This window comes from Vanderwaltozyma polyspora, genomic scaffold (genome assembly GCF_000150035.1).
Source record: "Vanderwaltozyma polyspora DSM 70294 KpolScaffold499 genomic scaffold, whole genome shotgun sequence".
Taxonomy (NCBI): Eukaryota; Fungi; Ascomycota; class Saccharomycetes; order Saccharomycetales; family Saccharomycetaceae; genus Vanderwaltozyma; species Vanderwaltozyma polyspora.
Genome location: NW_001834635.1, coordinates 59,906 through 81,173, shown reverse-complemented (window position 1 = coordinate 81,173; position 21,268 = coordinate 59,906). Strand labels below are relative to the sequence as shown.

General features: G+C 31.2%; 12 protein-coding genes across 12 annotated transcripts; 5 read left to right on the top strand and 7 right to left on the bottom strand.

Moving 5' to 3' along the window:
• Positions 1-306, top strand: Kpol_499p31 (Tkp3 protein; the record flags this gene model as incomplete). The annotated part of the gene is made up of 1 exon (XM_001643811.1): positions 1-306. A coding segment is annotated over one exon (306 nt), but the record flags the coding sequence as incomplete, so codon positions are not given.
• A 2,918-nt stretch (positions 307-3,224) lies between these two features.
• Positions 3,225-4,451, bottom strand: DJP1 (Djp1p; the record flags this gene model as incomplete). The annotated part of the gene is made up of 1 exon (XM_001643810.1): positions 3,225-4,451. One exon carries the CDS (start codon positions 4,449-4,451, stop codon positions 3,225-3,227), a length of 1,227 nt encoding a protein of 408 aa, XP_001643860.1.
• Positions 4,452-6,000: 1,549 nt separating this feature from the next.
• Positions 6,001-6,378, bottom strand: NTF2 (Ran GTPase-binding protein NTF2; the record flags this gene model as incomplete). The annotated part of the gene is made up of 1 exon (XM_001643809.1): positions 6,001-6,378. The coding sequence occupies one exon, from the start codon at positions 6,376-6,378 to the stop codon at positions 6,001-6,003; it is 378 nt and encodes a 125-aa protein (XP_001643859.1).
• A 2,040-nt stretch (positions 6,379-8,418) lies between these two features.
• Positions 8,419-9,130, top strand: TMA20 (translation machinery-associated protein 20; the record flags this gene model as incomplete). Its single annotated transcript, XM_001643808.1, has 2 exons — positions 8,419-8,429; positions 8,596-9,130. The coding sequence occupies 2 exons, from the start codon at positions 8,419-8,421 to the stop codon at positions 9,128-9,130; spliced, it is 546 nt and encodes a 181-aa protein (XP_001643858.1).
• A 98-nt stretch (positions 9,131-9,228) lies between these two features.
• On the bottom strand, positions 9,229-10,737 carry PAC2 (Pac2p; the record flags this gene model as incomplete). The annotated part of the gene is made up of 1 exon (XM_001643807.1): positions 9,229-10,737. The coding sequence occupies one exon, from the start codon at positions 10,735-10,737 to the stop codon at positions 9,229-9,231; it is 1,509 nt and encodes a 502-aa protein (XP_001643857.1).
• A 270-nt stretch (positions 10,738-11,007) lies between these two features.
• Positions 11,008-12,570, bottom strand: NUG1 (RNA-binding GTPase NUG1; the record flags this gene model as incomplete). The annotated part of the gene is made up of 1 exon (XM_001643806.1): positions 11,008-12,570. The coding sequence occupies one exon, from the start codon at positions 12,568-12,570 to the stop codon at positions 11,008-11,010; it is 1,563 nt and encodes a 520-aa protein (XP_001643856.1).
• A 418-nt stretch (positions 12,571-12,988) lies between these two features.
• Positions 12,989-13,699, bottom strand: NOP16 (Nop16p; the record flags this gene model as incomplete). The annotated part of the gene is made up of 1 exon (XM_001643805.1): positions 12,989-13,699. One exon carries the CDS (start codon positions 13,697-13,699, stop codon positions 12,989-12,991), a length of 711 nt encoding a protein of 236 aa, XP_001643855.1.
• A 454-nt stretch (positions 13,700-14,153) lies between these two features.
• SGN1 (Sgn1p) lies at positions 14,154-14,513 on the top strand (the record flags this gene model as incomplete). The annotated part of the gene is made up of 1 exon (XM_001643804.1): positions 14,154-14,513. The coding sequence occupies one exon, from the start codon at positions 14,154-14,156 to the stop codon at positions 14,511-14,513; it is 360 nt and encodes a 119-aa protein (XP_001643854.1).
• A 478-nt stretch (positions 14,514-14,991) lies between these two features.
• On the top strand, positions 14,992-15,678 carry IRC22 (Irc22p; the record flags this gene model as incomplete). The annotated part of the gene is made up of 1 exon (XM_001643803.1): positions 14,992-15,678. One exon carries the CDS (start codon positions 14,992-14,994, stop codon positions 15,676-15,678), a length of 687 nt encoding a protein of 228 aa, XP_001643853.1.
• A 191-nt stretch (positions 15,679-15,869) lies between these two features.
• Kpol_499p22 (uncharacterized protein) lies at positions 15,870-17,432 on the bottom strand (the record flags this gene model as incomplete). The annotated part of the gene is made up of 1 exon (XM_001643802.1): positions 15,870-17,432. The coding sequence occupies one exon, from the start codon at positions 17,430-17,432 to the stop codon at positions 15,870-15,872; it is 1,563 nt and encodes a 520-aa protein (XP_001643852.1).
• Positions 17,433-18,918: 1,486 nt separating this feature from the next.
• On the top strand, positions 18,919-20,202 carry WBP1 (dolichyl-diphosphooligosaccharide-protein glycotransferase; the record flags this gene model as incomplete). Its single annotated transcript, XM_001643801.1, has 1 exon — positions 18,919-20,202. The coding sequence occupies one exon, from the start codon at positions 18,919-18,921 to the stop codon at positions 20,200-20,202; it is 1,284 nt and encodes a 427-aa protein (XP_001643851.1).
• A 239-nt stretch (positions 20,203-20,441) lies between these two features.
• On the bottom strand, positions 20,442-20,900 carry GIM4 (tubulin-binding prefolding complex subunit GIM4; the record flags this gene model as incomplete). Its single annotated transcript, XM_001643800.1, has 2 exons — positions 20,442-20,758; positions 20,882-20,900. The coding sequence occupies 2 exons, from the start codon at positions 20,898-20,900 to the stop codon at positions 20,442-20,444; spliced, it is 336 nt and encodes a 111-aa protein (XP_001643850.1).
• Positions 20,901-21,268: the final 368 nt, after the last annotated feature.

Sequence of the window (21,268 nt, the reverse complement as noted above, 5' to 3'; positions counted from 1 at the left end):
GNATCCACGATCGAGCACAAGTTAATTCCGACCAGAAGAACAAGTTCAAATTGCGCTTTTTCAACCACAAACTACTACATGAAGCAGGGAAGTATTCAAGATGAGAGGACGAATATTCGCGAGATGTTGCTTAGAGTTCGCAAAGACAAACAAAATGAAATGGAGTTTATGTTTGGAGACCCGCGTCTCCGTTCAGGGATAGAGAACAAAGTGCCAGCCCCGTTGAGGCGCGTTGGTATTGTCCATTTTTTATTTCACAACATGTTGGTCAACATACATATAAAATTAGAACAAAAAATGGAATAGAAAAGAAATACACCTACCATAGTACCAAATTAAGACCTGCTTATTCAGAACAGGGTTCGGCTATCAGGACGGCAGCGGAATACACCCGAGTATATAACGACCAAGAAAGGGATTACTATATTAAAACCCTCGACGATATTATAAAAGATAAAGCGTACAATTCGTCCACGCCAAGAGTTCTTTGAAGCCGCCGATATTTGTATTGATTCAGCGTTAGTACAAAGTGACAAGATTAAGATAAAAGGATTTACCTTACATGTGAATATTGCAATGACGCTAATAAATGGCTAACGCGACATATATAAAGGACGGAGTTCCTGAAGTATAAGGTACACACTTCTTGCTATTAAAAGAGAGACAGAGATCTTTATATATATTAATAATACTGTATAGTTATTATAATAGTTTATAACCTCATAGAGCTTATATCTAATCAACTTAAGTATTCACTTCTACGGCTTGGATCCCTAGAAATATACTTAATACTTTATTCCTAATATTCCGGATCAAACAATACAAAGGTTCGTAGGACGTTGCTTACGATCAGGGTTAATAAGAGTGGCACCAGTCAGAATGTGAGATGTCACAATATGAGTTGGCTGCAACCAACTCATGAAGGAGATTAGGAAATATATAAAAGAATAGAGTAGATCTGTATATTAGGAAGAGTTTCCATTTAGTAAGGAAAGTCAAGTAAGAAATATATATCAATATATTTAGTGTTGTATTTTAATCAGAGTTATTCATATTAATAACTGTTGTAACCTAAAATGTATGGTTCACACTAATGGGTTTCAAGGTTATGGCAATAAAGGTTATGGCAATAAAGGTTATGGCAGTAAAGGTTATGACAGTAAAGGTTATGACACGTTGCAATTGTTCGATCGCAAATGTCATACTCGACCTTCTAAGTAATTGCCAAATCATATCATAAGAAGTGAAGTGCAAAGGCATCATAATTTATTATCATAAATAAATAATATTAAGATTATGAGATTGGATCTAAACATATAAAAAGGCATGACATTTTGGTACATCTAAAATATTGTTTATCTAAAATATTAATATATATTTATTTAGTTACATTTATAAGACCCTACGGAGAAATAAATATAAATATTATATTAAAAACATCTTGTATCAATCACCAAAATGAATCAATCAGATATTACTTTTACATCTGAACATAACTCGCTCATCCTCTTGTAACAGAGTAGTCTATATAACATAAATAGTTTTATATATCGGAACTGAAAATTTGTTCCTTTTATATATTAGAGAAATCGATACATTCACCTTGTACGAAAAATAGCAATAGTGACATAAACTTTATCCTCGAGTATCCAGGTTAAAGTCACAACAGCTGTAACCCTAACAAGGACATTATATGTTGTGATTATAACATGGACACTCGAGGATAAAGTCTATTTCATTATTACAGTTTTTCGTACAAGGTGAATGTATCGACTTCTCTAATATATAAGAGGAACAAATTCTAAGTTCCAATGTATAAAACTATCTATGTTACATAGACTACTCTGTTACATGAGGGGAAACGAGTTACCACTCACTGACCTCAGTAATAGGTCAACATGCCTATTTTACTTATTTCTACTCTCATTAAAGCTTAAGCTCTTGCCATTCTGACAATCTGGTGTATTAAAATATATAATATACACATAAGAATATATTTAATATGATAAATATCAATTTAAATCTTATCATCTCTTATATACAGTATTGAAAAAGTTTTAGCTTCAGAAAGAACAATTTCTCGCAGAGTAACATTTCTTTATCCCCTACCACTAATGTTGTGATGAGTATAGCTTATTCGTTACCTCATAATTCAGACAAAAATTTATGATTCTGATAGAACTACCACCAATTATAGCATTACTTCTATCTGTCAGATTTATACCATAATAGATAATCAATCGTTGCATTGAGTTGTGAAAAACTTAAACTGACATCAATGATTTTTTATATTCACGACTAAACCTAATCTGACACTCTGATAATTTACATTTCAAATCTTACTGGAATTTGAAATGTTATTAACAACGAGACAGAGTAAAGTGGTGAACGTACTTAGTATTGTATTCATCCTTAGAAAAACAGATATTTCTTGAGTCCCAAGTATTTTAAAAACGTGGGTTGAACATTAATCATTATAAATCTAAAACATATCAAAAGTTTTCGATCATATTTGGCATGTAAATATGAACTAACTTACTACATATAATGTGTTCTTTAATCTTTTAGAAGATAGTTAGGGGAGAGGCGGAAATCTTTCTGACATACTAATAATATAACTACTGAATAAAGAAATACAATGGGTTCTCAAAACAAGATCCTGATACTACTGTTTAGTATTTCATTCATTAGAATAAAATTTTTTTACAACTCATTTAAATCTTTGCTTCGTAATTTCATCCACTGTTTAGGAGTGATTTCACAGATAGTTTATATTATCAGTTCTTTATCATTCTATAAAGTAACTACTAATTAAAATAATACAATTGATTTATTGTTCATTATAGTAATCTCGTGCCTTTCTCAAATCGGGCTCTTAATAAATATATCATGGGAAGAAACACGAAAATACACTTCAATAACCTATCAAAGAGTTTGAGGAGTACAATAGCAAACATAATTTAAAAAGCCAGAATTAGTAGAAAACAAAAAAGTTCAAAATATACATGTATTCTCTTTAAGAAGAATTAAAACGAAAGATGATTAATGAATAAAAATATTTATACATGACATTTACACGGTATTGAAAAGTGCTTTATTTTTAACCTACATGTATGTTCAAAACCATTAAAGATCGAATCTCTAAATATGCAAATCTTTCCAATGAAATGGAAACTACCTCTATTATCGATAATCTAATTTTACCATTAAGGTTTAGATCCACTCTAAGAATGTTGCTTCTTTTTTGTAGCTTCGGCTACAAGTTCTTCAAATACTTGTGCCTCTTCTTGTTCAGCTTTTGTTCTATAAGCCCTTTGGAAAACTTTACCTAGTAATTTCAATGATTCAGCTCTTTTAACAAGGGTGCCTTTATCAACAGTATTATCTTCCAATACTTTATCACAAACAGCTCTTAGAGTTGACATGATTTCAAATTTTGATCCGTGCCAAGCTGCAGAAAGCACTTTACCCATTAGCAAATGTTCTTGTTCTGCCAACTCTTCGGCAGTCGGCTTTGGTTCTTCCTTACCATGTTTGTCAACTAACGGTTCATCAGATTCTGTTGCCAATTTCATTCTTTCTAATTCCTTCATAGTGTGTTGAGCATCAATGGCCGCGGAAACTGTTCTCAAAGTATCCATTACGACACCACCTTTGGCCTTCATCGATTGGAACATACCACCAAAACCGAATAAATTTTGAGAACCTAAAAATATTCTTGCTCTTTCACAATAAGCATCACCAATTGTATGTAAAATATCTAGACCAAATGATTCCATTTTTAATAAATTTGCTTCTTCTTCAAATTTTTTTTCAAAGGACATTTTACAATCTTCATCATATGCACTTTCTGTCAAAATCGATAATTTTTCAATTAAAGTTTGTTTCAGTTTTTCAACAGTTTTGTCCTTCTCTAATTGCTGTTCTTCTTCAAATTGTTCCATCTTTGTCTTTTTCTTAGGCTCATCTTTTTTAACTTCTGAGTCGTTTTTAACATCTGTACTTACAGAAAATGTAGATGAATCTTTGTTCTCTTTAGCCTCTTTCTCCTTCTTTTGCTTCTCTTCTTCTTCTCTTTGTTTTTCTGCTTCATCTTCAGCGTTTAGTTCTTCTGTTTTTTGTAAATTTTTTAACAGAGTTAATTCACCAATATATGGTATAAAAGCTTCACCACCAAAAATTGCAGAAAATTGTTCTGCTGCATCTTCAAAACCACCCTTTGGGATTGCCTTTTCTTTACCAAACTTATCATAATTTGCTCGAAGATTTTTATCACTTAGGACTTGGTATGCTTCTGATATGGCTTGGAATCTTTCTGTAGCTGTTGGATCATTAGGATTTTTATCAGGATGTTCTTTAATAGATTTTTTACGATATGCTTTTTTAATTTCTATAGCGGTAGCTGTGATATCGATATCCAATAAATCATAGTATTCTGTATCAACCACCATGATGAATATACAAGTGTATTAAATGAATGATAATAATTGGAATGTGTCAAAAGATAAAAAGTTAAAGATATTAACTGATAATATAATTTGAAAGTGGGATCTTCTGATTAAGATGTAGGCGGGAAACTAATGGAAATTAAATGAATTAGGTAGTTGAAAAAACACCTAAAAGGGGAGTACAACAAATAAGAAGTAACACAAATGGAATATGAATTGAAGAACCTTCTAAAAACTGACAAATTGACAATTAAAATCCAATTCAAAATAGAGTGTAGCAGGAAATCTCTTACTTTAAATGGATTTTTTTATATTATCCTAACAGAAACTCAAAAATGAAAACGATAAATTAAATCAAATCAAGTTAAGTTACTGCTGATCAAATAGAAAAGGAAGTAAGCAAAAAAAAAAAGTCAATTGTTGTGATTTAAAATTGGTAAATAAAATACTCTTGATGACAACAAAAATAATTTATGGGAAAAAGAGCAAAATAGGAAAACAAAAATGTACAAATTATATGAATATCTTGTAAAATTAATATATAGAAATACCACTTGGAAATCAATCAATGAATTTGGTAATGTGATGATAAGTTCTTTCCAATTAATGTCTCTTTTAGCTTTCCAGTAAACAAAAAATCAGCTTTTCTCAAAAATAACACCTAAAACAATATAGATATAAATAAAAAGACTATTAATCAATCTATATGGAATGGGAATGGAAATGGAAATGGGAATAGAATGGAGTATATTTCTGGTGTTAATCTAATATACGATGGATGGGTTAATGTAAGGATGAATGAGTGTTTTTTCGTAAGCTATATATATCTACCCAATGTCCTGTAAGATCAACTTAAAAATTGAGATAAATATTTAGATTTCTTGTTTTAAAGATGAGATTTCACAAGATGGCTTAGATTTGATAGAGTTTGGATATCACGATCCAATTCCAAATTCCAAATACCAAAAACCAAATTCCATATCCAAAAAATCAAAAAAAAAAAAAAAAAAAAAAATCAAACTCAAAATATTCTAAATGTATGTATAGTATGCTATTGCAATGGTAATGGTGATGATAATGGTAATGGAATTGGAATTGTAATGCGAATAACAGTTACAGTAGAGAACGTTTGAAAATGAAGAAGACATGTGATTTAGACTTCACGAACAGCCGGGTAACATTCAGTAGTAGCAAGAACCCAACATACAAGACAAGAATTATGGTGCTCCAGTAGAACTTGTCAGACCTCTGGTTTTTTAAAATAGACTCAAATAAAATAATGACTTGTTTCATTCCTGGCTTATCAATACATGTATAATTATATATAATATATATATATATACAAATATAGTAAATTAAATTAAATGTAGGAGAAAAAAAAGAAATTTCAGAGATATCTCTTTGTGAAGAAGGAAACCAAGTCATAGACATTGGTGATGATGATGATGATTATTATTATTATTATTATAATGATTATGGAATTGATTCTTTAAATCAAGACGAATCCAGCGGTTAACTTTTAACTTTTAACTTTATCGGATTGTACGCTTATCTAAGCAGAATAATTCAAACGGAAGATATCATTGAATACATAGTAAGAATTACCATCTGGGATCAAATGGAAAACTTGAGAAAAACGTTGTGGGTTTTGTTCATCATCAATTAATAGATCACCTGTAATCATGACCAAGACGTCACCATTTGGAGAAGCAGGTTGAGCATCTAAAGTGGTAATTCTATGGGAAACTTTTTGGAAAGGTAAAGAGACTAATTTTTCGACGATATTTTTAGCACCTTGCAATTGAGTAGTTTCAAAAGTTAACATCGATTCATCTCTGTATAAGTTACCCAATTGAGATCTATCAGTGTCGAATTGATTGTAGTAAAAATCAGTAAATTGTTGAGCCAAACCGTTGAAATCCATAGACATTGTGTTAGTTGTGTGTTATAAAGATGAGTGAATGGGGATGGTATTGTATTCTTGCTATTAGATGAACAGTCGAGAAGTAGTACAACAGAGCAATGCTTTGATTAGAATATAATACAAGTCAAGAAATAAGAGATAGGAAGATAAGATGATTATGATATTCATCAATTAGGCAATTGATGAATAAAGAAAGGATCAAACACACATTCGAGTGAGTATAGTAATAGTCTAGTCTAGCAACCAGTCGATAATAGAATAGGATGGAATAGGATAGATCCCTAAACTGTATTTGACAATAATATCATCACAACTAAGACGATTTGGATGGTAAAATGAGGAATTGTTGATGTAAAAGTGAAATTGAATCTGTTTCTTTCTTTCTTTCTTTGTCTTTTTGTCTTTGGTCTTTGTCTTTTTCCACAATTACATCACCATCACATACAACGAACTGGTGGAACGGAAAAAAGGCGAAAGCCGTACCAAAAAATATCAAACCAACTCGTAAAAAGTAGAGTGATGGCACTGCCACGTGACAGAAAGGAGAGTTCAGGATACGATTTATCAAAGGAATTTGATTTGAATTTGAGATTAATATATATATATATATATATATTAATATTGCTGAGTTGTCTTGTAGCACAATTGATGAACAACGGACAAAGTAAGGGTCCTTTATTTAATGCTGAATGAAGAAAAACAGGCAAAATAACAAAGCACGTAACTGAAGAACGTATCTCCAGTGTCATGTGATCAAACATGCAAAAGCAATGTGAAGAGAGGGTAACCATGCTCTTTTTCTTCTTTTTTTTTTTTTCTTCATTTGTCCTTCCCACTTCCCGCTTCCCACTTCGGTTCGGTTCGGTTCGGTTCGGTTCGAAAGTGAAAAAAAATAGACCACACACAGACAGACACACAGAAACACAGACAAAAATGGAAAAACACACAAAAAAAAAAAAAAAATAAAATTTAAAAGAAGAAAAAACAAAAATCTTTAGTATATAAACCGAACTGATAGATTTAAGCTCATCTTTTTTTATTTTATTGTACCTGTCTAGTTTTTATTTTTATCTATCTTTGTTGAATTTTAGACTTTTTCATTTTAAAAGAGACCATCCTTATGCATGGGAAATACACATTTCAGTGAGGATTCGTCCGAGATTGTGTTTTTGCTGGTTGAAATTTAAATTTAATTTTAACCTGACCCTTCTCCTCATAGTCAACTATTATAATGGATATTCGCTTTATTGAATATCTTTTAAAAGACAATGTAGGGAATTTTTGGACTCTTTATTTCTTTCCATCTTCATTCTTTGTTCCTTTTTTCTTCTATGTTTTTCATTTTTTTAATTAATTAATTGAAATTAACAAACAAGCAAGCGAGCAAACAAAGAATAAGACTAGGATGCAGCACACACCAATATCAGTTGGCCTTTTGATTTGAACTCGATTCCACTGTTTAGTTCCCAGTCTAATCAAGTTCAAATTAAATTAGATTTCCTTCTGTTTCACTTTGGATTAGTTTTTGAGTAGTTGCCTTAACCACTCACTAAAAAATTTTTTTTCAAAATAAATTTATTTTCAATTCTTTTCCAAATCCATCATATTATTATATATTGGAATTCACTGTGAGTTCACAATGAAAGTATTGAATAGCTAATTTATCTTTCCCTTCATGTATACGTAACTTGATTGACAAATTAAGCCCTTCTTCCAATAACGAATTCTAATTCTAATTCTAATTCTTTAACCTCTTGAATGATATTATCCATCCTCAAAATTAGTTTCAACTCAATCGTTCTTGCCTGTACTAGAGATTTTAAATTCTTGATGTTTTTATTTAGTGACATTTCTAATAATTCGTCTCCCAATGTTATTACCAAATAGGTAACACTTCATCTTTTTTCTTCACGGAAAAATTTATATCAGAAAATAAATGGAAAAGTTTAAAAAGCACAATTCTAATCAAACAAACACATAAATAATATTTACCATTGTGATTTCATAGTCCACATCCTGCAAACAAAGAACTATATCAAACACATCATGTTTAAAAAGTATGTGTAATACAATTTTTTCTGTGCATTTTATATGGGCAGAATCATTTTTTTAAGCTTTTATGAATCAAACTCAATTTACAGACTTATTCAAGTCGTGTGTTTAAATTTATCTATCATGCTTTTACTAACCATTTAACAACCATTCGTCTCGGAAAATATTTAGATTCTCTAAAGAAGATATCCATTCAAGATCTAAGGTCAAGTCTTCCATCCAAAGGACCTTGAAATCAAAACTTGTTAGTCAATACCCTCAATTAGAAGAAGTAATTGACGAGCTAATTCCAAAGAAAAGTCAAATTGAATTGATAAAATGTGAAGATAAGATTCAATTGTATACTGTTGATGGTGAAGTTTATTTCTTCCAAAAATTTGACGAACTTATCCCAAGTTTGAAATTCGTACACAAATTCCCACAAGCATATCCTACAATTCAAGTTGATAGAGGTGCAATTAAATTTGTTTTGTCCGGTGCTAATATCATGTGTCCAGGGTTAACATCCGTTGGTGGTAAATTGCCAGATGCTCCAGGTTTTGAAAAGGATTCCTTCGTTATTATTAATGCTGAAAACAAGGAAAACGCCTTAGCTATAGGTAAATTAATGATGAGCACTGAAGAAATTAAATCAATCAACAAGGGTCATGGTGTTGAAATGATTCATCACTTGGGTGATCCATTGTGGGATTTCAATCTTGACTAGAAATATCTTAGAAAGATTCAATGTATCTATGTACAATAAGAATAATAATTTAATGCATACTTAAATAATTTATTTTATTCCTGATATTATGGAATTGCTTATTTAACTCCATCGCTAGTTAGTTTTATACAAAGTTCATCATTATCATCAAGTTGATAGTCGGATATAGGACTAAAATCCCTGTCTAAAAGGTCTACCTTTGTCAATCCTCTCGGTACAAATAACTCTGTGTCGAGTATGCTGGAATTTAAATGATTACATATTATAGATTTAACATATCGAACAGACCATGTGCGTAGAATGCACACCGACATTTTTTCCCCAGATTCAGGTTCCAGGACTGTAAGTTTGATTAGATTATCATCCAGCCATGAATTTATCCTTTTTTGGGGGCTGCATTTTAGACCATATCTATTTTCTAGCCTTTTATATCTGACCAGACTCCTATCGTAATATGTTTCACCTGAGGATACTTTTGTCATGAAATAAGTTTCAGCCTCCTCTCTTAAGGGTTTGTCTATCGTTGAACCGTTCAAAGTGGAAACCTTATCAAACCTGGAAATTGTCTCGTAAAATACAGATTCACTACTGTCAATTGCGTCAGATAATGGGTTGTTGCCAATTCTGAGGGATTTCAGTCTAGGAAAACCCACATTCAGAGTATCTAGATCCTCCCAATTTTTAAGGTAGTTGTGAGATATGTCCAATTCTTCAATGAACTCATTCCTTAACATTTTGTCTGTGCTTGTAAACAAATTGTGAGATATTTTTATCGTCTTTAGTCTCCAATTGACAAAATTTGGGGATAACGAATCAATTGAATTGCCGCTGATATTTAGTTCCTGTAGAGAGTCCGGGAGTTTTATATTTATTTTACTAATATCTGAAAGACAATTAGAATTGAGATTTAATGTTTCTAAGTTTGGAAATACAGCAAAAATAGTTCGCAGGTTTTGTGAAGTTAGTCTACAGGATCCCATATTTAAATGCCTTACATTTTTTATTTCAACTTTGCTCTTATCACATATCTCCCAACCGCTCGTGAATATATTACCTGTTAAATCCAAAATTTCCACCTTCTCTATACATTGTAATAGGCGAATTGTTTCTCTAAAGTTTGATAACAGATTGTATGAAAGATCAAGGTCAATGATATTGACGGCCAGCTGTTTGATATTATCTTGTTCGTTTTCTTCTAAGCGATCACCAACTTTACAGCGGCTAAGAGAAACTCTTTTTAACTCTCTAAATTCTCTGTTTCTGATACCTAGTTTTTCAAAACCAAACGATTCAACCTTCTTTGTGCCCAGCTTGAAGTTACCAACATCATTGAGAATATCCCCATATCTAGCCTTAAGAGCTGTGACAAAACTCTGAGCTGGCTGCACAGAATCAAGAAATTTGCTTTCTTTAATGAAGGATCCAGAATTTGCAACTTCTGTTCTAAAGTAACGTCTGCCACCAACAGTCCCAGAGTGTTTACCTCGACTTGTATTATCCCATTCGACTCCATAGGCAACTATGCCAGGCCATGCATCGATCTCACCAACATATCGTATAGTACATAACTCATCTGAAATACATAGTCGAGAACCAACTGTGTACATGTTGTAGATGATGCATAAGTTCCTTTTCAACTGCCAGCTTGGCCCTATGTGGTCTTTGTTGTTAGTGTTAACAATTGATGAATCTTCTTAAAGGTTCATTTCATCAACTTAACTTTCTCGCCTATCGCCTTCACTCAAAGTACTCGATTGATGATCGAACAGAATGAAATATGTAATTTGCAGTTATATACATCCAGTTCGAATAGTTAGTTTATCTCTTAAATTACAATGCTATTTATTATAATAATATCCCTAAATGTACATATTTACCTAATTCATTTCAGCGTCTTCGTCCTTCGATTTTGAAATGGCATTGTCTAAGGATGCAAATAATCCATCCAGATCAAACTCTTTGGACCATTCTGATACAATGGTAGTTTGTTCGGTTTTAGTTGGCTCTGGTGTAGCACCGGTGCTGATGGTAGATTTTTGATTGGAATTAGTGGTAGCTTCCTTGGAAGCCTTTGGTAACACCCAACCAAGGAATTTCCCATCTCTCCAGTCGTTCAGCACAGAAATACCTGCACTACTTAGATTTGGAACACCACCTTTGCTCAATCTTCCTCTCTTACGAGCAACGTGGATTAAAAAGTGCTTTGTAAAAGTTTCAGCATCATTTGCTGGAATTGGTGGAATTTCAAAAAACTTCTTAAAACTTTCACTCATTTCATCTGACTTTGACAATCTCTTAACCAACATTAGAACTGCTGGATATGGATCTATGATATGTTTTGCTGGTAGCGCATTCAAAAGAGCTAACTCAGCTTCTTGCTCAACCTTGGTCTTCTTTGTGCTTTCACTTGGGAAACAAATACCTGGTGAATCTAAAATCTTCAATTTGTTATCAATCTTGACTTCTCTCATACTAGTAGTGACACCAGCTTGGTTACCGACTGGACATGCTTTTGAAGAACCACCACGACGAGTGGTCAAGGCATTGATCACAGAAGACTTACCAACATTTGGATAACCAATCACACCTACAACGATTGATCTCTTTAAATTGCTGTTGTTAGAATAAGTTTTTAATGCATCCAGCAAAGCACTAGCAGTCATAGTTTGAGTTAATTTCTTGTTGAAAGAGGTATTGTTAGTGGCACCCGAAGCAGCCTTTAAAGGAATAGTTGGAAAACTTGACTTTAATACATTTAGCCATTGTTCTAACACAAATGGGGGTACTAAATCAACCTTGTTCAAAATTAAAATCAATCTCTTACCTTGACTTTGGAGAACTGCCTCTTCTACTCTTTTAGATCTAGTTCCTTCTGGGTCCCTGGCATCCAAAACATATAAGATTACATCTGAAGCATCTACCACAGTTTTAAAAATCTTGTCGTATGCTTTTCTTGATTGTTCTAATTCAGTGTCACCTTCTTCAGATCCTGCAAAGAAATCGATGTCATGATCAACAATATCTAGATCACCTTCAGTGCCAAAAGCCTGGCCATTATCGCCTTCGTAAGCCATAGCCGCCTGTTGGGCTGATTCCATCAATGCAGTCAAACCATTACCAGCATCCTCCTCTTCTTCTAAGTCAGCATCCATATCTAATTCCCCAAGTTCTTGTGCTCTTCTCTTGGCTTCCATCCTTTGTTGTTTAGCTAATTCCTTTTCTTCGAGATCCTTCAACTTCTTGGCTTCAATCTCTTCTAAAATCTTGGCCTTATAAGGAAAACTGGCTGGAATACCAGGGTCCTTCTTGGCTCTAGACTTCCATGTTGGGTCTTTCTTGGCCAATTTTTTTTCTTTTCTATTTTGAGCAGCAGCCTTCTTCTTAATACCTTCCCTCATACGGGTAGAGGTTCTTCTCGAGGTTCTCTTTCTTACTCTCATTATACTTTGGGTATTTTAACCTATTGATATTCTATGTGGTAGCAATCATATAACTTAAAAACACTATGCAGTCAAACAATCATTCTTTATATTAGCTCTTAGATAAACTATTTAGTCTCAAGCTCATCGCATCTCATCGCTTTAAAATTTGGATATTAAAAATTTTCATCTCGAATTTTATTCATGATCTTGAAAGCGCTATCAAATAAACTCTAAAAGTGTAAGAACCGTATGTACATAAAATTAATGAACACATACAGATATCTTAAAAGATATTAATTTACTAATGCAGGTTCTTAAATTCTAACGATATTATTAAGTTGGATTAATTAACAATATTATTTATATTATACAGGTATAAAATGATATTCTAATTTGGTACAATTTAGCATTTGGAATGAAGTTCGATATGATATATTTATGCAATACCATGTTTTAGTTTCCATTTTGTGATCCTCTTTTTCAAGTCACCTTGGCTCTGCTGGTATATATTTAACTTTTTGTCAAAGAACATTTTTCTATAATTGTCTCCATGTTTTTTATACAGACTTTCAAGCCAAGCATCCTCTCTGTCACTTTGATATCTTTCCTTCTTTAGTACAGGTCTACTTGCAAACTCTTCTAGTTTTCTAACTACCTCTGTCTTCTTCTCGGAATTTGAATCTACTAATTTCTTAAGTTCTGAAACATCTTGATCAACATCAAACGCTTTCATTTTACCATAAACAATCTTTAAGACATTGCCATTTGCATTACGAACTATTCTGCCTTCACCTTCTGGTATTTTATTGACATCATATTCACCATCACTATTTAATTCGTCTTCATTCACTTCATCGTCTGAACTCTCTTCTTGTTCCTCATCATCATTTTTGAAATATGATGAATGCGTTAAAGGCTCTTTCCTAACAATCTTATCATAATTAGCTTCTTGACCACCTGCAGGTGTTTGTAATTTAGCTCTTAGACCCAGTTTCTTATAGTTCTGAGCTAATGTCAAAGAGTAATCCCAGTTTTCTGCAATGATTGGATTTGATCTAATATTAATCTTTCTTTGCTTATCTTTATTTCTTCTAGTTGCCTTCCCTATGGAAGATTTATTCATTTTTCTCTTTCTCACAGAAGTCATCTTTCAAAGAATATCGTCACAGACCAGTTAGTTCTCTATTTTAATAGTATTACCAATCTTACTCATTTGTCTAGTTCATTTAACTGTCCTTTCTTAAATATACCAACTAAACTTATAGTCTGTAGTCTATAAGAAAGATGCCTCTCTGCCATCTCATCGCCCAAAAATTTTTCAAAATTTCCATTCCCGCTACTTAAATTCATTATCACGTGATTGTAGAATAAAAATTGATTTTGACATTTTTATGTTAGATTAAGAGAATAATTACAACAACTTTCCTTACCCTTGTTAAGACCAAAATCATGATACTTATTAAAATTTAATGATGTTTTATAAGTGGAAGGTTTGATAGTGTTTTCACGTTATTTATTTAGTCTTTAGAAAAGATAATTGGACTTTTAGGAAATTAGAAGATTCTATTATTATATTTAAATTACTTCATCAAGATTTATAAATGTCACATCAAAATATAGCTATTGATCAAAATAATAATAGTAGCAAGCGAAAGGACTCTGATCAAAAATCCATATTTGTATCGAATATTTCATTGGAGATAACACCAGAAGTAATTGATGAACTGTTTCGCAATTGTGGTGATATACAGAGGATTACAATTTTATATGATAAAAATACTCACTCCAACAAAGGAGGACATGCGTACGTAGAATTTGATTCCGTACGTTCCAAGGAAAATGCATTAGAATTAAATGGGATAATTCATGAAGGACGAAAATTAATTATAAGACCTAAAAGAACTAATATTCCTAGATTCCAAAGGGTTAACTCTAAATACTTGACCGATGAACTCCAATAATGAATTAAAATAAATTGCAATCTCTGAGAAAGATCCATCTTAGTACAATACTAATTAATAATATAATTTAACCAGGTATGCAAAAGATATTCTCATTTCTAAAATTTTGCAAATGTAAGCTTAAATGCTTTTGCACAAATATAGCATATATAATGTATAGATAGGCATTAACATGAAAATATTTATACTTTTTCTCAAACCATAAACTTTGTTCGGAAATCTGATATATATATATATTCTTTTATATTATTATTTTAGTTTTATTTGAAATTTTTAATAGAAATAATATATTTTGTTTATTTAGTCAGGTGATAATATAAATAGATTTTCCTGGATCGACACCAAATTGCTGACCTGGCGTATTGTATTTTATTTTGAAATAAAAAGGAAAGGAATTGAGAATCTTGATATTTGAACAAGTAATTAAACAATCTACATATAAAAGATATATCCATAAAACCCAAGAGTTATCATAAATATGAAATTGTTGTTCTTCATCTGGTTTGCTATTTTCAGCAAGGTTTTTGGTATTTCTGAAGAGGTTGCTGAAGCTGCAGACGTTGTTTCAGAAGATCTTAAGGAAGATTTTGATGTTGAAGAATCTCCTGTTCAACAATATGTTAATCTAAATGTCACATATTCAATTGTTGAAAGACCAGGTTTAAATCTAACTGATTTGTTTGAATTTGTCCCAGAAGAAACATTAACTTTGAACTACAATCTTTACAATGGTGAAAATTCTTCAGTAAGTGTGGTTGGTGTTTCTGGTAATGTCTATACATTTCCAGATGGGTACTATGCTGCTAACATCACTGAATCAAGTATTGAACCATTAGAAGTCATGTTTAATAGATCTGCTATATTCCAACAAGAAGTTAGGTTGGTCTTACCAGAAGGTAGATATTATTTGGAACCAGTGTTGATTGTCGAAAAGGATGAAAAACTAATGAGAGTTGCTGTTCAACCAGTTACAGTTGAAATTGCACCATTACCATTATCTATCTTCAATCCACAATTCTTATCCATTATTGTTACTCTTGGGGCCTTGGTAGGTGGTGCTTTTTATTATTTGGTTTATTTGAAAGCATCAACTAAAGAAACCAAGGGTAAGTCAAAAACAGTTAAGGTCGATGAAACATGGTTGCCTGATACATACAAAAAATAAATTGGTTTTGAAATCAGGTAGTCTTTTCTAGTAATTAATACTAAATATGTTTATATAGAGATATATTTGTATGTTTAATATTCATATGTATATCCATACAATTAGATTATGATGATACATTTCAGAAGTCTAACCTATTACTCTAAGGTGAAAAGGGGAGCATTTTATCATATAATGTAAGTTAGTTGTTCTTAGGCATTTAGATGCAATATATGCAAAACTTGGTCAATTAAATCAAGATCTTTTCTGTAGTCTAATATACCGGCCGATTGAAGTTCTCTAATATCATCAACAGTTTCATAATATTGGATGTCATCGGGTTCTAATGAGTACTTTTCAAGAAGATAATATCTAATATCATCTACCAACTCAATTGTATCGGTTTCTTCCCTTTCAGAAATTCGTTTAGAACTCTTCATTATTGCATCTTTGAATTCTTCAGATTTATAGTACTTTCTGATATCTTTTGCTAGTATCTTTGCAACAAAATGTTCCAGTCTCTCCATTCTTGTTTGCCATGCTACATCTAAGATTTCAAATATGGAGTAATTTTTCAGTACCTGGGGATCCTGTGTAATTACAATGGCTGACATTGACTTTAATCTGTCTTCTAACAAAAAGTCTGCAATTAATAGGACATCGATGGAATATTCCCAAGGTATATCAGAATCATCATAGTACAGATATCGTATCACTATTTCAGCAACTATGAATTCACATGGAGGAAGTGAGATAACTGGCAAATTTGAGAAAGCATCGCTGTCATTGTTATTCTTTAATTTTCGAAACATATGGTTCTCACTGAAAGGTAAAGAAAATAATACTTGGAAGTAGTGTGCTCTTGATAAAATAGATATATGGCACGGGTATATTCTTTCTGTATCTGAACTGTCTTTCGCCAATAATAGGATATCAGCAGAGGGATCTATAATTTTCGAATTATAACTTGCTGGCGTGTTTGCAGTTTTTAAATTCTTTGGATCGATTGTATTCAAAAATATATTATTTTCTACAAAATTACAGAGTTGTAGTCTTGCTTCCTCTGTAACTCTAAATTGAAATTCTATAATCATTGATGATTTTTCAGATGGATCAGTTACATGTCTTAATTTATCAAGGAAGTTTGATAATGTCTCTAGCTTCAACTCTTTAGATAAATCTATCAATTCTGGATATTCTGTTGTCTTGATTTCATGGATTACAGGTATTAAATAAATGAATTTTATAATTAAGGTAAATATCTTTAATCGGTTGTTAGTTGGAACATAGAAGGTTGGAATAAATTTATTAGAAGCACTGAAAAATGTCTTCCACAATTCAACACATCTAGCTTTTAAAAGAAATTGATGGATATCGATATGTTCGTTATCTTGTTTAAATACCAATTTTAAGCCATTAGTTAAAAATTCTTCCTCACTTAATAAAGAAGATATATGAGTAGCAAATGGTTGACTCGTATCAACCGCTTTTGAAATATCATAAGCTAATAATATATCCCTTATTATATCTGTTAGTGCACCATAAATACATCTAGCACCTTCGTATCTATCTCTATCACAAATTGCTCCTCTTTCTAGTAATAATTTTACAACTTCTTCATGACCACATAAACTTGCTAAGAATAAAGGTGAATTGTCAAAATTATCCACACCATTTAAATTAACACCAGCCGCTGCTAATCTATCTACATTTTCTAAATCACCTACTCTACATGCATAGCATAACTTTTCGAAATCAGTCCTATATTCGTTCATTAGAGCCAATTCGATGATATATTTTCCACAATTGTTCAACAAAGAAGGCAAGTATTTGTAAAATCGTTAATTACTTCTTGTATTATTTCGTATTATTTCAATAGAGATATAATTTGTAATTTTCGAATATTTTATTTCATTTTAACTGAAAATGTAATTAAATAAAAGATTTAGCACTTATATTACTAAAAAGTTAATTTTATGTTTCATATATACAAGTAAGATTAAATTTTTGTTTTAATTTAGTGAGGAAGTTGTTTATCGTAGTCATAATCATGATCATAATATTAGGATACTATATAATACATTACTATATAAATAATTAAAAATTCAGGTATACATATTAAAAGTTTTCCTATTAACACCTTATCCCTATCAATGATTCAAACCATGGATATCATAATATACAGACGTATGGATCAATAAATTTTGGAAATAAGAGGGAATTATTGTCCACGAATGAATTTAATACTGTGATAGACTACACTAGCCTCTACATTTCAATTAAGAAACTTCTCAGTAAAATAACAAAGATATAGTTAATTTACTGTCGGGAAAGGGTGATATCTGATCTAGAATAATTTCCATAATTTAGCATAACCACCATAATGATTTTACTACGAATTTTAATAATATTTCATCAATCTTTAAACAAAATGTTTCTTGAAGGATTAGGTCTCAAATATTGAAATATCTGAGTTCACTTAATTTTTTTCAGAATTGCCATTTGACGTTTCTAGCTCCTTTGTAATTTTACTAATTTCATCATTCAAATCCATGCATTTCATCATATCGGTATTGCTATTCTCCTCTATCTGTTGTAATAATTGATTTATCCTTTCTTCAATTTGGTCCAATTTGTTCTCCATTTTTGTAGCAGTCTCTTCCCCTTCATTTAACTTTAAATAAGCTTCTTTGAATTCGTTGGAATCTGCACTATCCATCTTATCTATAACTCTTAGATTATCAGTTTATGGTAATTTATTTGCTCTATAAGCCACTTGTTGTTTAATTAAGTCACAAAAATCTCTATAAAAGCATATTCGCCTATCAATATAGAACAGTATCAAGTTGTAAAAACATTATACCAACCTTCAAATTTACAGTTTTTTATAAAATAACCTATTTTACAATTTATATTTCAATTATATTCTTATTTGCTTAATATTTGATTAATTGCTGTTAAAGGTGATAAAATATATATCTGAAACTTTTCAAAAATTAAAGCGAAACAAGAAGAAACTTTACAAAACTTATCCTAGTTATATGTTAAATAAAACAAACCATAATATAGATTGGTTGGATTGAAAGTATAATTCAATAGTTTGCTGTTGTTATCGTTCAATTGATATTATATTATATTTGTTCTTGTCCTGGTTCACATTTTTATAATCGATTCCAATTCTTGAATTGTGTGGGTAAGGGAAGACTGTGAAGGAATTTAGTTCATTTACTTTTAATATAAACTTATTTAGTATACAAAGAGATGATTAAGTCTAATTTAATATTATTGGCATTTTATCTGTGTGCGTTAATTGGTGCTCTATCAGTCCATCCTTTAAAGACTTTGGTGCTATATGATGAAAGGTTAACAGAATTGAATGAGTATTCAAAATTTTTTAAATCTTTGAAAGATCGTTCTTATGAATTACTATATCAAGAAATTGGCAATAATACAGAATCAATTCCTTTATTCGATAAAGAAGATAGATTGTACGACAATTTGGTTGTTTTCCCAGTTAAAGGGAAGCATTTAAACAAATTAATTCCTGTGAAGAGTTTCTTACAATTTTATGAAAATGGAGGTGACATTTTAACTGTAACCAATCCAGATGCTGTCACTGATTCTGTCCGTTTCTTTCTCAATGAATTAGGGGTCTATCCAAGTCCTAAAGATTACGTTTTGACAGATTATTTTGAAGATATCCCAGAAAAAGTATCAGTATCATCTGAAAACTTACTTTCAAATCGTGTATACTCTGTTAAAGAGAAGAAGGATTTTGTATTCCAAAACAGTGGTGCTGCGTTATTGGATAATAGAGAACAAATAGTGCCAATTTTGAAAGCACCAAGAAGAACATCTACTGAATTAAAGAATAAAGAATCTTGGACTGTTGGCTCACAAGGGTTTTTGGTTGCTGGTTTCCAAAACTTAGTAAATGCTCGAAGTGTTTGGGTTGGTAGCCAAGATTTTTTCAAGAACCACTATTACAACATTAATGGTGAATTTATTGAAGAATTAACCAAATGGAATTTCAGGGAAAAGGGCGTCATTAAAAGTTCTGGTGCCACTCATACGCACTCTGATGGCACAAGCTATAGTTCTCTGCCATATAAAATTAAGGATACAGTAATTTATGAGATTGGTTTGTCTGAGTGGACAGGTGAGAAATGGGTACCATTCATTGCAAATGATATTCAGTTTGAATTGAGCATGGTTGATCCATACTACAGATTAACTTTACAACAGGCACATAAGGACGAAACAACTCAGTATTATACCTCTGGTGAGTTCAAGCTACCAGACCACCATGGTGTTTTTACATTTTCCACAAACTATAAAAGAGAGGGTTTGACTTTTGTATCTGAATCCGATGTCAAGGCAATTCGTCATCTTGCAAATGATGAATATCCAAGAAGTTGGGAAATTACTAACGCCTGGGTATATATAAGTTCCATTTACGGAATAATTGGAACATGGGTGATTTTTGTTATATTTTTTGTTGTTTCATCAAAAAGACATGTCTCTGTCGAAAAGAAAAATAATTGAAATATTCACCATTCATAAAAGTGACAAAAACTTATATGTTACCATTGTTAGAATAATTACTCCCCTGTTAAAATAAAATAAGGTATACTAAATCAATTTATTCAATTAAGTTTTTGAAATTTGATTTTTAGTCATTAATATGTCATAATTTAATTATCAATTAAAGGAAACCTCGATGCAATTATATATCATACAATAAATATATGGTAAATATTTTTTTTTATACACAAGATTTATTTTTATTGTCTCACAACTTGGATTTTATTATCCTTTTTCCATTTTTCAAATTCCTCAGCAGTTTTTACTAGATCTTCTTTCATTTTATTTATAGTCAAATCTAAATTATCTCTCTTCGTTATCAGAATTGGAATTGTAGTTTGGACATTACTTTCAACCAATGCACTGCCGACCATTCTATAACATTTTCTATCGGAATCAGTGTCTTCTAGTGTGTTAATTACCACATTATGTTCATCTTTATCATGACCTAATTCAATTATTTTAGATTGTAATTGTTCTAATCTTTCCTTATAATCATTATATTTTAATTGGAATGCTAATTAAAAAGTAGTCCATGTCAATTGACACAATGGGTGTTAGTAAATAATAGACCTATAGTAAATAAAATATACAATAATTTCGAGGGTTCTACCCAACTTTATATCACAAGCTAACATACCGTTATTTCTACCGTCCATTCTTATTATTGGAAACTAAAACGATTGATCTCTTTTCTTCTTGGTGGGCACACTAATGCTAAACGATCCAGAACCTAAATTTCCAAATATAAATGTCTATTGGTATTTTCTGATATTTCTTACCTATTAGCTGTATATTAACTCCAATTCTTCTTGTCTCTCAATATATATCATATATATATATATTAATTAATCTTAAAATATATGAAAATTTTACAATGAAAAATTCGATATTTTAGCAAGTTGGGTGTATAAAAAATACAATTTATTGGGCAAGATAGTAGGTGTTACATGTATATAAACTTATCACAACTGTAGATGAGGATCTTGAGGTTTGCTAAAGATTGAATATAAAAATGGTACCGTTT